The sequence below is a fragment of the Fusarium solani genome (genome assembly GCF_023522795.1).
Source record: "Fusarium solani strain SB1 chromosome Unknown bctg00000003_1, whole genome shotgun sequence".
Taxonomy (NCBI): domain Eukaryota; kingdom Fungi; phylum Ascomycota; class Sordariomycetes; order Hypocreales; family Nectriaceae; genus Fusarium; species Fusarium solani.
Genome location: NW_027072154.1, coordinates 3,934,898 through 3,950,278, shown reverse-complemented (window position 1 = coordinate 3,950,278; position 15,381 = coordinate 3,934,898). Strand labels below are relative to the sequence as shown.

The following is a 15,381-nucleotide window of genomic DNA, read 5'->3' as shown; positions in this document are numbered from 1 at the left end:
CAAATGTTGAGGAGGACTTATCAGGACCAATATTTCAGAGTGCTGCTTGGAAACTTGGTCGAAATTGGTCGCTCATCCATAGTTATTTACTCACCCATAGTCACTCCTTTATCTGTAGTCAGAAACTCACCTAGTCATTCCTTTATCAGTGTGCTGCCTAGATCTCGCCTCAAATGAGTCTTGTAATCACCTTGCGGCCTCTTACTAAATACGTAATTAGTACTCTTGTTTCTCTTACTGCCTTACAAGATTATCTTTGAACTGTTATAAACAATGGTGTCTCTACATTTCGAATATTATGACCCAATAGTCACATAATGACCAGTTTACCAGCCTTGATGTGTTGGGAATTAAGAGTGGAAACTTGCTTATATGCCTCTTCCTACTTTTCGGTAGAGAATCGTTCTTCTAAGCCCTTACAACTCTCCAGATCCTCCTTTGCATGCAAAACAGGTAAACTTTATTGGGGCGCATACCTCTCTCTGATCATGTCTCTCTTTAGTTACTCGACATAAATTTACGGTTCTAGTGGCTTCTAAAGCGGGGTTGCCGTAATTCTAACCATTCCATTCAACTTGGACACCAAACCCCTATTAATGTTTAAAAAGGTTGGATAGGACGAACATGAATTTGTTACTCATCAAGAATTATGTCTGTACTGAACCCATCATCTGTCGAACAGGTCGATATGTCGACCGCAAAGCCTGGTGTCAACGCCGCGGATGCTGAGCTTTGGCACGCATATTTACGCGCCATATCCGATTACTTTCCCTTTTCAGAGCAACCAGATGGCTACCGTATCTACACGGCACCTCTGACCAGTTTTGGAGTCACAATCGGCAGGGCAGTTGACCAGTCTATTGTCAACAATGACCTTCTCCGTCTCGGCGATCTCCTGTTACCCCCGGATAGCCCAATCTTTCTTCCCCGACTTAGCTATTCTCAACGTCTCCGCAGATACCTTCAATTTGTGACAACAGTAATAACATGACATGTCCATAAGTTTCTGATCTCTACTAACGACAGAAAAGCCACCAGGCAGACAAAATGCAGACACCTTGGCTAGGCTCGAGAAGACAAAGGAGCAGCTCACTGAAGCCACGAATGATTTCATCAAGTGTCGTCATCAAGCTTACGGAGCGTATCTCGCGGATCCAACGTATATAAAACCTCAAACCGGAGCTTCTACCACTGCTGAGTCTCAAGCTCTATTCAATAGCTGGGCCAAGACGTTCTATCCATCATACCAGCTAGCATCACTCCGCAAGGACGCAGCATCGCAAGAGGCTTATGAAGCGCATTTGGAATATTATGGCCCTCAGACTGCTTCACTGTGGAATGACAGAGTGCAGTTGGATCAAGCGTTTGTACCCAACTCCTTAAACAAGCCGTACGCAACCATTCATCCAAGACTTTTTGTTTTACTGGGGGATGCTGACCAAGCCAAGGTACAACATGCCTACTTCTACAGCTCAAGTAACCCACGACGCAATCGTTGGATCAGGGACGCCGCCCGCTCCATTGGATATCACGTATCAACCCAGGTACAACATCGACGACAAATTCTCTGAGGAGGCTTTAAGTTGGGTTCTAAACGCCAAGAACGGCAATAACAAACCGTTGGAAATTACCGTTCGATCCAGCTCCATCTCCCCCGCCAAACCTGCTGATTGGAATGATCTCGGATTCTCTAAAATCTCACTTGCGAAACATGAAGAGATTCTCGCCCGTGTGCCTCTTTTCACGGCTCACACACACGAGGCTTCAACACCAACAAACCAGCCCAACTTACAAGTTGGTTTAGAGGACAAGAGAACATCGGTAGAGGTCACGATCCAGGCATCAGATGCCGCCGTCTTCACTCTTGGCCCTGATCAATCATGGTAGGTGCCATCCGAACACACTGCCAATATGACTGTTAGCTTACGTGTACAGGGACATCCCAGACATAACCACCAGATATCCTAGATTACGAGCCGAAGCACCAGACGATCTCTACCAACCCCTTGTTCTAGTCACGCATGTGTTTCTAGGCTACCAGGTCTCGGTCACTATGACATTAGACGAAAATACCTTTGAAAAGATTGATCAAGGAATAAACAAATGCCAAGACCGCGGAGGGACAGCCAGTTTGTTCGGACTATCTGTAGGACCACGATCCACCGACTCAATGGTCGGCTTCGAGCAGATCGAACGGGATCCCTCCAATAATACGATACACATACCTCCCAGGGACAACTCACAGCTCACGATAATTGGATTGATGGGAATGGAACTTCCTGCACCGAAACCAGCTAAAACACCTACTGATCCCGCTGCCCTATAAGCATAGTTGGCATTCCTGTATATAGACTTTAAAGCCATCGTCGTTGATTATATCACATTTTGCACGTTGTGGTCAGTCTGGTTTGCGATTCTGACATCTATATGAAGTGCTGAAATCCGAGCAACTGCCGTTTTCGGCGTCTGGACGGATAATATCCCTGGAGTAAGGAATAGTTAAATCGGCATTTGTATGTATAGGCTGGTATCTTGTCCTTGAAGACGAGTCTGTCTAGGCGATTAAACATCTTTGTCTATTATTAACACGGATAATTTTATGAATTAATAGGAACGGCATTGTGCGGATACCGAACCTCCAGTTATGTGCTACGATAGGACTTCTTTGAAAGTCTTGACGAGATCGAAGTTCCTCCGCCTGATCGAGTTGTACGCCTTGTTCCAAAGGCGAACCGAAGGGTCGTTTGAAAAGTCCAAGTCTTGGTTGTGGACCTGCTCTTTGAGTGAGGCGTCAATTATGTCTCCAATTCGTATATCTTCGTTATGCTCGGATGGTGTCAAAGGTAGCTCGTCCAGCGACTGGGCCAGCAATTCCTCAGTAGACTGCTCAGGCTGGGCAAGTCCATTGGGTTCTCTGGCTGGCGTTAGTAGCACCGAGCGAAAGACCCTCTTGAACGACCAGTTGGACTTTGACATACCTATCTAGCGTTGTAGTGAAACGTCTTGGATCTCGGGCCGAAATAATAGTTAATTTAATAATAATTTTGATAATAAAATTAAATAATATATAATTTTTTAAACATCTTTTTAAAATTAATATTAATTTTACTTTTATTTAACTTTATAATAAGCTTAACTTAATAATACCTAAGGTAATTCTTTTTAAGTATTACTATAACTTATATTTAGTAATTTAATTACCTTATAGTTCTATATCATCCCAAGTCCCTAGAGGTGTGCTCATATCTAATAAGTCTAATTCATCTCCAGAAAGCCAGGTTGAGGAGTTAACCTGCTCGTTAAACTCTTCTGACACATCCTCAACAATAGCAGTTTGGATGGCTGTTTCTGTCTCCTGTGGCATTTCCAATATGAAGTCGATATGGGGGGACGGGTCTGTGACTCCCAGGACGCTTTCAGAGTATCCTAGCAGTGTAGGCAAGAGATGGGATTGACATCCCCGGGCGGTAGATAGGGCCTCTATGACTACGCAGAGCAGATCCCGAGGGCCGATTTCGAACGATGAGGAGCTCCAGCTCGGTAGCATAGCGCTATCTGCAAGACTAACGCCAACGTCAAAGAGCTTTTGTTCCTAGAATGTGTCACTCAAGTTAACTCAATAGTGACAAGGTCTCACTCACCATTCCAATTCCATGACAATCCTTTGATTTTGGGCCCACAGATCCAAGCGCCGACATAATAATCTTGCCCGCGTCGATCGGCAGACTCGGGGGGAATAGCAACCCGAAGTCGTACACCGACGGCAACGGCTTCTTCCCGACCGCGAGGCGCCACATGGATATCCTCAACCACTGTTGCGTGATGACTGTGTCGAAGCGCTGGCTCGGGATGACGCTCTGGTCGGCCTGGACGGTGCATAGACTATCGTTAATAGTATACACGAGCGACAGGTGCTCAAGCGGGTCGCTGTCACTGGTGCTCTGCCACTCATAGAGCGACGAGGGGAGAGACTCGAAGAGGCGGATATGGTTGATGAAGTCGTTCATGACGATGGGGCAGTCCGAATCGATGATCCCTGGCTTTGTGATGGAGCTGCGGAGCATAACTGAGCGGCGGTGTTGGAGGGCAAAGGTTCTGTTGGTCAGCTATCGGATAAGCCTGGCGTATCAGGGGCGTTACCGTTCTGTGACAAAGAGCAGCCAGAAGACGCGCCGTCTCTTTTCCCGTTCGATATGGGGTAGATCGTGGTACCCCGTTTCGCGGGTAATATCTAGCGACTGAGCAAGCGAGATGCTCTGGTTGAGGTAGAACCACGCATGCCGAGAGTTGTTCAGGCTTCCGTAGCTTGCAAAGAGGAAAAAAGGAAGTCAGTGTGGAGTCGAGAGTCGAGTCGTCTATGACGTTGTACTGGCGGAGCGATGTCTCGGCAAGGCGGATGAGCATGTCGCCCGTCAACTGCGGCTCCAGTGGGACATTTACTTCTGGTCCTTCTTCGCCAACTGGGGCATTATCCATACGGAACTGCATCCTAGTGGCGGCGCAGAGCGCAAGAATGAGTGCGTATCGTGAGGGGGCTAGCTCTTCTAGCCTGGCTGCGTCAGCGAGGAGCTCAACGCCGTCGATAACGGGCATGATGGGGAATAGGGCATTGAGGAAGAGGTGGATGTGGGCGATGAGCGAGACAGATAGCAACCTGCTTTGTCCCGCTCTCTCCGGCAGCTGATCAATTAGGGGGGACGCCGTGTTGAGGGTGTCATGCTGGGTGATGACCCGTGTCGGTGTCGGTGGATGACTCTCCGGACTACGGCTGCTGCCCCCCCGGCGCTGGAGCGGCGCCGCGTTCCGGGTCGTGACCGGAAAGGAACTCTTGCCAAAATCGACCAGCCCCCGCCGTAGCTGAGACTGCCTGCGTCCCTGGCCCTCCTTGGGACCCTTGCGGCGGATGCTGTGCAGGTACTGGCACCGCAGGTCCCCGGCGTGACAGTTCTTGCATGGCTGCCCGCGATCGCACTTGACCTTGCGGAACCGGCAGCTGTCACATGCCTGGCCAGGCTTCTCCTGGTTGCCGGCCATGTTGAGTTGCAGTTGCAGTTCCGTGGGGAGTGATTGTCAGTTGGGAGGAGATGAAGTCCGGCAGATTACTGCGGCTCTGCTGGGCGCCTGGTTCTCCACAAAAGCGGCAAAATATCAATTGGATCACCTGCCCTACTCACTTCGCCTAGGTTAGAATCATAAGTCGACGGTAGACACGCCGAAAAACGCCACTGTCGGCCCGATGCAAGTATTACCTGGCTAATCACACCATGAGGCTGAACTTGAAGTTCAGAGCAAACCCGGGGTTATCCCCAATGGGGTAATGTTCGGGTTCTGCATTGGAACCGCCACTAAACGATCCCCACGGGGGAGTAAAAGCGGATCGAGGGCTTGTCTCCGGAACGGTCGAAAAGATCATTTTACACCACCAGGACTCCACCACAGCGATAACAGCGTAAAACGTAGGTCAAATGACATGCCAATCACAAGAAATTCTAAATGTAGTGCGGAAGTGAGTTTCAATCACCCGAAAGGCCGTTCTTTTGACCGTAAAAGCCGACAACTAACTACAAGGCCTGAAATCTGCAGGCCAGTAAACTCATCTCCACCAGGTACGTGGTATTGAGCAAGACGGAAACATTATCTAGGATGTTAGACATCCTAGGAACGATCTTCAGAGAGCTCGGCGAGGAAGAACTCATCCAGCACGTTTCCACCGGAGCTACTTGAAACTCATAACTCGTCTCTGCGAACCTGGTATCTCTTCAGATTGGGTGACTGGCTCCTTAACCTGAATGCCGCCACGCCGTGACGAGGTACCATTGCTTGCAGCTCACCCCGTGCCTTGACGCTTCCAATCTTTTTCCCGAGCAGCCTTTCATCCCCCAGGCGAAGGCCGTCAGCATAGGGAAGCGTCGTCGAATTGTACCAGTTTGCCTGTTTCATGGCTTCCACTGCAGCTTCAGGCTTGCCGTCGGAACTCGCGCCCAGCAGGGCTGCTGCGACACCATCGTGCATTCGATTCGCCCAAAGGTCAAAGACATCCCATTCGTGTTGCGCCTGCGGCGCTGAGCCGCCCGGGCCATCTGAAACAAAGATTTCCTCGAGCGAGCACGCCATGTGAATGTCCTCATCGGCAGCATTGAGAAACGCGACAACTTGATCACCGGCAGCCAAGGGCCCGCTCCAGACCTGGGTTTCTCCAATACCATATTTGTCCTTCTTGACGGCGTAATCAATATGGACCCTGTGAGCTGACCGTCCAGCTGGATCTTGGTTGATTGCGATTATAGCAGGGTTGTTGAGAATGGTGAGGGCCGAAGGGGATAGAGTGCGGAGATCAGCACCGATCAGGAGGGGAGACTTGAGAAGTGCCCACATGGTGAAATGTGCCTTGTACTCATCGTCTGTCATCCCACCGAGGCCTACCTCAAGCATGTCAAGATCGTTCCAAGCCCCTGGCTGAGCGCGATCGGCATAGGCAGCAACCCGATTAAGGATGTAAAGGACGGAGCAATGAGCTCCAAATGAAGTACAGGCTGGCTGGCTTGGGTCATGACACCTTTTCCGCGTCAGTACCTCAAAGACATGATGTGGTGAATCTGCTTACGAGCAAAGAGCGTCTGGCCTGGAGAAGGAGTCGTAGATGTCGCCTGTCACGCGCCACGAGTTGGCCACTGAGGCTCCCCAGAAATACACGTAATCCTCTCCCCAGCTGCAAAGGGAGTAAAGGACGGGTCTTCCGGTGTTATTTAGAGCCAATTGCATTGCCTCGAATCGTTTGAATGATGCTTCCGGGGTTCCGTATCTGCCTCGCGAGTAGCAGTTGTCATATTTGAGGTAGTCTACGCCCCAAGAAGCAAACGACCTGGCATCGTTTTGCTCCCAGTCCAGTGATCCAGGATATCGGGCACACGTGAGTTCGCCAGCACTTGAGTAGATACCGAATCTGAGTCCTAAGCCGTGAATCTCGTCCGACACGAGTTTCAGGCCGTTTGGGAATTTGATCATGTCCGGAAATTGGAAGCCGTCCTCACCTCTTCCGCCGGACCAGCAATCATCCAAGACCACATACTGATAGCCCAGATCTCTAAGGCCCAGATCTACCAGTCGTTTAGAAGTGTTGAGAAGAAGGCCTTCCGAGACATCGCAGCCCAAGGAATTCCAGTTGTTCTATCTTCCAACATGAGCGCACAAGATCAATAAGTCAACCAGCGTGGCGACGACATACCCAGCCCATTTGAGGGGTTCGTGCGAGACCGTTATCCAGAGCACCAGCAAGGCTGAAAAGGGTGGCGACATAACCAGCCACCCGGCAGATGGTTATTGAGTAACGATACATGGTGCAACGCGTGATGACAACCCGGCTGATGTGATGAGGTCGGAGAGAGTCAGCTTGCGAGGGAGCTTTTGGGGGCGGGCGGGGAGGCCTTTACCTGACAGCATCAGTCGGCCCGACTGCCCCAGGCCATGCTCACCAAGCCTCAAATGGGGGGCTCCCACACCACCATATTGAGAGATGTCAAGCTCAGAAAGATGCATATGGTAGCCGGTCTGTTGCAGGAATAAGGACGCACGCATTGAAAGCTCCCTCCACTCCACAAAAGCTTTATTTACTCCTAATCCAGGTGCGATCGACCAGCTGTCGGTCCGACATCAGAGTAATCTCTACATCCTGAGGAGGGAGCTCAAAGATGCACGAGTGTTGATAAAGTCCTCAGATTTCCTTCCTCTTCCCCCATCGTGCAACTCATTCCTTGCCTTGGACCACCGCTCTTCCACCATGACAGTTCCACGCGCTCAGCCCTCGGCCGACGAAGCAAAATCTGACACATTCTCACGGTGGAGGCCCAAATACCACCTTCTAGCCGTTCACGGGTGGATGAACGACCCATGTGGGCTCAACTATGACGCCCATAGACGTCAGTATCACGCTTTCTTCCAATGGAATCCTTTGGGCAACGACTGGGGCAATATGTCTTGGGGACATGCCGTTTCTGACGACATGGTGTATTGGAAAGTCTTCGACCACCCGGTCCTTGAGCCTGACAGGGCGTATGATCGTGAGGGTGTCTTTACCGGCGGTCTCTTCCCGACCGATTTGGACGGTGAAGCCAACGGAAATTTGACCATCATCTATACCTCCACGAGCAAGACGCCTATCCATTATACTTTGCCGTACAGCTATGGGTGCGAGACCTTGAGCTTGGCAACTTCCGACGATGGCGGGTTCAGCTGGAATAAATTTGAGGGAAACCCGATTTTACCAGGACCACCAAGCGACGGGTCTGCGATATCATGGCGGGATCCCTACGTTGCACGATGGCCTGGGATGAGTCGGGCCCTTGGATTACCCCCCCACCAAGTGTACGGCTTGATCTCTGGTGGCATTCGGCACAAGACACCAACAACATGGCTTTATGCTGTGAACTTTGGCGACCTGACGGACTGGCGTTGTATCGGCCCCTTGATTAACATCGGCAGGAGTTTCCGCCCCTCGGGAGCAGATTTTGACATGGGAATCAACTTCGAATGCAGTAACTTCATGTCTCTTGAAGATCCTGATGGGTGCTCTAGAGAATTCTTGATCATGTCCTGTGAAGGTGTCCGAACAGGGGGCACAACAACCGACGCTTCTTCCGCCTGCATCAAAACACAGGGTTGGATGTCTGGGCCTCTCAGAATTGACAATGCTGGGTCGGCTGAGATGCAGTGGGAATGTGGTGGACGTCTTGACTTTGGCACATTTTACGCGGCAAATTCATTTTGGGACCCGAAGATTCGTCAACAAGTCATGATGGGATGGATCCCTGAAGAGAGTCTCCCGGATGCAGCTCGACATCAACAAAAATGGTCAGGCTGCTTGTCTTTGCCCCGAGTACTGACATGTTCAAGCTTGGCAAACGTAACAGGCAGCCGGCATGGCGACTTGTCAAACATGGGCGCTTTTGCGGTTACGCCTAACCATGGCGGCACCTTCACACTACATACCCTAGGCGTGTCTCCTCATCCAAATCTTGAGAGGCTCAGAATGCGGGCTTGTCAAACGCGGTTCGGAACAGCAGACCTCACAGCTCTGAAAGATCTCCGGCACTGGGTAAGCCCTATCACAAGCCTGAGAAGCCAGCAGTGGGAGTTGAAGTGCACCTTGGCCTTGAAAGGCAATTGCAAGATTGCCGGGCTGAATATATTCCATTCATCAAGTAAGTAAGAAACGAGCCTGGCCACCTTGGATGTCCGCTCACACCGGGACAGATGACATGACCAACATGTCACGCGTGTATTTTGAGGCGGCTGATGGACGGATAACTGTCGACAAGGCCTCAGTACGGAGTGTGAATGGTGCCAATGTTGCGCCTGACTCTACTCGTCACCCGCTCTTCGTGTTGAAAGATATAGCAACTGGAACAGAGATGGAGGAGGAGCTGCAAATGCACATCTTCTATGATCAAAGCGTGCTGGAAATATTTTTCAACGAGCGAACAGTTGTCACCAGTCGTCTGTACCCAATCTCGATAGAGGACATTAGCTTGCAGCTGTTTGCTGAGGGCATGGAAGAGGCAGATATCGCTCCGCTGGACGTACAAGGAGTCATCTGGGATGGTCTTGAGGCATAGAGTTAACCTTGAACATGCTATTCCATCGTGTTAGACCGGCTCTGATCCTCGACTGCGTGTGAACCAATCGCCACATGCAGGCTGTTAACAATTGCAACTGACCGTACAACCAACCGGTAGGTCGAAGAAGCAAACAGTGGATAAAAAAGTAAAGGGGATGAGCTGACATTGCCGACGATGGAAGGGTGGGTTACTGTTGGTCGACCATTCTCGAAAACGTGGCATGAAAGTGGCAAATCAGCGCCTTTCGTAGTGGAACTGGATTGTTTCTCCATGCGGGAACTAGCATGAACAGGACAACAATCAGCTCAGTTTGTTCCTCCTGATGAGATCATGCCCCCTTCATCATTGGATATAGGGTGTAGGGATTTGTAATGTTAAAAGATGGGGATACTTCTACCTCCTCACAAGGAGCTTTTACTACGTATCGTAGCCCTATCGGAGAGAATTACCAAACTATGTCTCGCTCGCTACACCTTGTGGCTCATGTGCACCAAATAATATTACTAATCCCTATACCTTATAGGTAACCTAGCTGTCCCCTTTGACGAGGCAACATGTGTGCGGGACTCAGTGTATTTACTACTGTAGCCCAAGTCTACAAGTAGCTGCAAGGCCTTTGCAGCATAACCACTCGTTGACAATAGCCTTGAACACTGAGAGGATCAATTGGTGTTCCGCCGTGGCAAGAAATACGAGGCCCGCAGGTTTTACAGTGCCAAGTGCCCAGGTGCCCCTGAAGCTGAGGCTCTCAAGAGCCCCTTTTACTTCCTTTTCTTTCCCCCAGAACGTCAAGATGCATTTCTAGAGCGCTACCAGCTGATGCCGATGCTTTGGTGTTCGCCTGATCTCACCCAGTTGCATTTATGGTAGGAGGGATCAGCGGTTGGCCAGGATTGGCTTGGATCCCCGATGTACGAGTCATTGCAAATACACATGGAAAGGTGCGAGTGGGGAGGAGGGAGCAGGGGCTGCCCAACTTCAGCCAACCGCCCCAAAGCGAGGTGATCCAGACCATCGCTTCTAAGGCAAGGAGCTCTGACTAGGGTCGGAGAATGAGACTAGCGAGACTCATCAGAGCGACACATCGAGACTTGTCGGACCGACAAACGCCAAAGTCGTCCGTCCGTCTGATGCCGCTCCCGTCGGCTCCCATCCTCACGTGAGGGTGAGTGAAAACTTTGATCAAGCTGGGGTTAGGTGATGTATTTCCCCATGGGGTTATTGCTTCGCCGCTTGTGGCTCCTTCGTCCCCGCACCAGGCCGACGTTTGTTGTGGGATGGCCATGAGTGAATACCAAGACTCTGACTTGGCAACATTATAAAGGCGCTCATCTTTGGCTTCACATTGTCTAATGACTTCTTCAAGATACTCATCCATCCATCAGAACTCTTTTTTGTATCCCACCATGACAGCCCTTGATCATCAGAATCAAGGCCCGACCGGCAAAACCGAGCCGACCTCCGCCATGGAGGCTCAGGTCCTTGACGACGCAAACATTGCAGTCGGTACTGAACGTGGTATGACAGTCAGGGACTCCCTCAGACTCTGGCCCAAGGCAGTCATCTTTTCTTTCTTCATCTCGCTGGCCATCATTATGGAGGTGCATTCTCCCCTCACTTCGTTCCAGCACAAATGGAAATAGCAGCTAATGTTGGCGTTCGTGTTTAGGGCTATGATACGAGCTTAATGTCCAACTTTTGGGCTTATCCTGCTTTTTTAGAACGTTTTGGAGATGATGTTGACAGCGATGGCAATCCCATTGTCTCGGCTCGTTGGCAGACCATCATTCTTAACTCGACGCAGGTCGGCTCTATCATCGGCCTTTTCATCAATGGCATTATCACGGAGTGGCTCGGGTACCGCAAAACCATGATTATCGCCATGATTACCATGATCGGGGCCATTTTCATCCCGTTCTTCTCCACCGGGCTGCCAATGTTTCTGGCTGGTGGCATAGTGCAAGGCATTCCTTGGGGCATCTTCCAGACTTTGGCGGTCACTTATGCCGCAGACATCTGCCCTCTGAAGCTTCGTGGCTACATGACCTCCTGGGTAAGCGTTTTCTGTCGTCGAGCATATGATCAGGGTTGGCAAGGCCCTGGTCACATCCACGCAAAGGATAGAGACTGATCGTCTTTAACTAGATCAACATGTGCTGGGTCATCGGCCAATTCCTCTCCGTTGGCATCCTCAACGGTTTCATCCGCCGGCATGACGAGTGGTCTTACCGCATCCCCTTTGCGATCCAGTGGGTATGTCTCACGCTGAGTTTGGCAGTGGGTGAGTTGAATCGGGCTGACGTATTTAGGCCTGGCCGATCCCCATCATCCTAGCGACGCTCTTCGCTCCCGAGAGCCCCTGGTGGCTTATCCGCAAGGATCGCACCGACGAGGCCCGCGCTGCCGTCGAGAAGCTGATGACGCCCCGCCCCGATATCAACTTCGACATGGAAGCGCACCTTGAAATGATGCGCCTGACTATTCAATTCGAAGCGCAGACTGCTGGCGCTGGCGGGCACTACTGGGATTGTTTCCGCGGTGCTGATCGGCGTCGCACCGAAATTGCAGCCATGACGTGGACCACGCAGGCCTTTTGCGGTGCCCCATTCATTGGGTACGGTATTCAGTTTATGATCCAAGCTGGACTGAATCCTGACAATGGCTTCTCCATGAACCTTGGACAAATGGGTCTCTCTCTCACCGGCTGCATTATCGCTTGGTGGGTTATGACTCATGTTGGCCGCCGTACCATGTATGTTACCGGCCTGGCTGGGATGACCATCATTCTCCTGATCATCGGATTCCTTGGCCTTGCCTCCCGAAAGAACTCGGGTGCATCCTGGGCTGTGGGTGTTCTCATCATGATCATGGTCTTCGTGTTTCAGTTAACGGTGAGTCGATTCTGCATCATGACCGCTATATGCGAGGATACGTTTGGCCGGAGAACTGACTGAAGAACCAACAGGTCGGCCCTTCTTGTTATACCATTGTTGCAGAGACCCCATCCAGCCAGCTTCGGATAAAGACGGTGGCTATTGCTCGGGCATCGTACAATGCCGGGGGGTTCATTACGAATGCCCTGATGCCGCAGATCATTGGACGTAATGCCTGGAATTGGGGCGCCAAGGGCGGTTTTTTCTGGGCTGGTGTCTCGGCATTGTTTCTTGTCTGGACCTGGTTCCGTCTGCCCGAGACGAAGGGACTCACCTACACTGACCTGGACCTTCTCTTTGAGCACGAAGTCCCGACGCGGAAGTTTTCGCCAGAGGCTGCAGATATCTTGCGACCTCAGCTTCGGAGTGTGGCGGAGAGGGGCGACAAGGCAACTGTTGAGCAGGCTGAGGTTGCTTGAACCGATGATAGTGTGAGGAACTACAAGACATGTGCGTGCATGGGCTGATTAGTTGCCGTTATTGTTATCCGAACCACACACCTGGACGGAAGCTTTTCAGCGCGGAATGCCACTGTGTTGCGGTAAGGAAGGAATATTGTATTTATTTAGTTATTTGTTCATTTGCAACCAATAACCCTCGTCTCCAACGATGAAATTCACCTCGATCATGTGACAAAGTGGGTGGCATAATGTTCTGCAGTGAATACGCAACTACCTGTTGGATGCGTGGAAGAGAGAGAGAGAGAGTAGCTGCTTTTAAACGCACCTTCTGAGCTGGGATGGTTTTAATCGCTGACCTAGCTATAGGTTCGTCTCCAGTCCAACTTTGGGCTATCGACATTCGTAGTCAAAGCAATCCTCCCAACATCCGAGCCCGGATTAACATCGCAAATTCTAACCTTTGTGCCCTTGATCACCTGCAGCCTGTCAGAGCCACTCATCCCGCTACCCTCTTGGGGAACTCTGATGTATTGGGAGTCTCTGGTGAGACCAGCCACGCCTTCCAAGAAGTCAGGTGCCTTGATGATGCAGCGGATGACCACGTTGACGAGTGAGAGACAAAACAGCACCAAGGTCGACGCGAGTGAGACAGAGAACCATGCCTGGTGCATGATATATCGGCTCTCAACAAACTCTGTCCAAGTTGCCGTGCTGTCATGCCACATCCTGTTCCAGTCTTTCAAGCTGATACCATCCCCTCCAGTCAAGACGCTCAAGTTGTACATAGCCATGATAGCTGTATTCAATGCAGTAGCCATCCTCGCTCCAAACACATCCAAGGACACGTTCGAAAAACAAGCCGGTCGCCCAGTAGATACTCCTAGAACTTTGTGCCCGAAGATGGCCGTAGGGTTGAGGAGATACATTTCCAGCATACTAGATTCCTCTACGTGATCGTTTGCTGTCGCAAAAGGCAACTCCCAAACGATACCACCCATTGTGGGCCTGCTCGAGATGGCAGTTAGATTTCCTGAGATGGGAAAGCCAGGGCTATTGCGAACTCGCGCAGCCTGGCAGCTCAGATCGTCCGAAGGGTTGAACCTCGTGCACGCGACCCCAATGTCCACATAAGAGGTGCTAATGTCGCATATTTGAAATGTCCAATAAATATCATTATAGTCATCGCTGTTGCATTTTCCCGCAACGACCAGCTCAAGTTTAGACTCCAGTTCCAAGTCGACAGCCGGGTATGGATAGTTCGTTATATGTTCCCGGGCCCCCGTATTGTTCACAACATCCAGAAACAGATTGGGGAATGCTCCGTTGCTTTCAATGGGGTGCCTGTGTTGCGGGGGCACTCGAGGATCTGAGGATGGCTGGTTGTGATAAAAGAGTTTTGTAGAGCCATCTTCAAGCCAATCTGTCGCATTGAGGATGCGCTTGCAGGAGAGGGTTTGGTAATGAGCATGGACCGTCAATGTTGAGTTGCCGGCTCGATTGAACGAGCCACCGCGAATGGGGATGCCAATAAGCGAAGCATAAGGGACCACCATGTCAGATGGGACTGACACCCAAGACGAGGGATCATCAGGGTCGTACCCTGGGAGTAACTCCAGGAATGGAATACGCACGTTGCGCCAAAGGTCTCGTTGGCCCATTCGAGCGGCTTGTGACGGTCCTCCTAGGGCGGCAACAGCCGAGTCAAACCCATCAGTTGACCCATTGGCGTGAGAGACGAGTGTATCAGGCATGCAGAACGATGCGAGGATGGCGCTTCTAAAGTTGGCGATGTATGAACCCCTGGTCGAGAGTCCAGAAAATACTCCAACATCACCAGATTCATTATAGAAGAGATTGAAATCCGATATGTTGCTTCCCAAGTAATACAGGGCAGGAACTTCTGTGACTGTCGAGATCGGCTGTAGGTGCAAGGACCTGACGGCTGCTTGGCCTCCAAGAGGACTGAGACACCACACTAATGCAATGCCAATGGACCATGCAGTAATGTGCCGTACCGTAAAGAGATTCTTGAAAGCGGCCGCGGTAGTCTGACTGGTCAAGAGAAATTCGAGAGACGCTATAGAGGAGCCCTGTTCGGCGCGATGGAGAGCAAGAGTCTTGAGACACGGCCCGGCGACAGCAGCAAAGGAGATGGGCCACAGCGTCGAGGCAACTTGCAAAACCTCAAGTACGTCGTCTCCAAACGAACTTTGTTCCTTGTTGTTGAGATACGCGACCATAGCGACCAGTACTTGTCCAAGTCAGTTGTGTTTGGGCCAAAATGGCATTGTAGCTTACCAACGTATGCGACTGGGATGGCGATCAATAGGATTGAAACACCAACTCTCCAAAACCATGAAGGCGCCCAATCCTTCAATGTACGAGGAACCTTCTCGTTGTCTTCTCCGCGGTTGGACATATCCGTTGCTGTTG

At 50.9% G+C, this 15,381-nt stretch overlaps 6 protein-coding genes across 6 annotated transcripts; 3 read left to right on the top strand and 3 right to left on the bottom strand.

The window, feature by feature from the left end:
- Positions 1–649: 649 nt before the first annotated feature.
- On the top strand, positions 650–2,326 carry MRS44_006831 (uncharacterized protein; the record flags this gene model as incomplete). The annotated part of the gene is made up of 4 exons (XM_046279266.2): positions 650–979; positions 1,032–1,390; positions 1,449–1,883; positions 1,936–2,326. 4 exons carry the CDS (start codon positions 650–652, stop codon positions 2,324–2,326), a joined length of 1,515 nt encoding a protein of 504 aa, XP_046139539.1.
- Positions 2,327–2,649: 323 nt separating this feature from the next.
- On the bottom strand, positions 2,650–5,034 carry MRS44_006830 (uncharacterized protein; the record flags this gene model as incomplete). The annotated part of the gene is made up of 4 exons (XM_065621895.1): positions 2,650–2,982; positions 3,293–3,592; positions 3,642–4,066; positions 4,152–5,034. The coding sequence occupies 4 exons, from the start codon at positions 5,032–5,034 to the stop codon at positions 2,650–2,652; spliced, it is 1,941 nt and encodes a 646-aa protein (XP_065477967.1).
- Positions 5,035–5,727: 693 nt separating this feature from the next.
- On the bottom strand, positions 5,728–7,336 carry MRS44_006829 (uncharacterized protein; the record flags this gene model as incomplete). The annotated part of the gene is made up of 3 exons (XM_046268344.2): positions 5,728–6,556; positions 6,605–7,167; positions 7,226–7,336. 3 exons carry the CDS (start codon positions 7,334–7,336, stop codon positions 5,728–5,730), a joined length of 1,503 nt encoding a protein of 500 aa, XP_046139541.1.
- Positions 7,337–7,777: 441 nt separating this feature from the next.
- On the top strand, positions 7,778–9,611 carry MRS44_006828 (uncharacterized protein; the record flags this gene model as incomplete). Its single annotated transcript, XM_065621894.1, has 2 exons — positions 7,778–9,197; positions 9,250–9,611. The coding sequence occupies 2 exons, from the start codon at positions 7,778–7,780 to the stop codon at positions 9,609–9,611; spliced, it is 1,782 nt and encodes a 593-aa protein (XP_065477966.1).
- A 1,409-nt stretch (positions 9,612–11,020) lies between these two features.
- On the top strand, positions 11,021–12,966 carry MRS44_006827 (uncharacterized protein; the record flags this gene model as incomplete). The annotated part of the gene is made up of 5 exons (XM_065621893.1): positions 11,021–11,132; positions 11,336–11,667; positions 11,760–11,867; positions 11,924–12,505; positions 12,580–12,966. 5 exons carry the CDS (start codon positions 11,021–11,023, stop codon positions 12,964–12,966), a joined length of 1,521 nt encoding a protein of 506 aa, XP_065477965.1.
- A 338-nt stretch (positions 12,967–13,304) lies between these two features.
- MRS44_006826 (uncharacterized protein) lies at positions 13,305–15,367 on the bottom strand (the record flags this gene model as incomplete). The annotated part of the gene is made up of 2 exons (XM_065621892.1): positions 13,305–15,199; positions 15,247–15,367. 2 exons carry the CDS (start codon positions 15,365–15,367, stop codon positions 13,305–13,307), a joined length of 2,016 nt encoding a protein of 671 aa, XP_065477964.1.
- Positions 15,368–15,381: the final 14 nt, after the last annotated feature.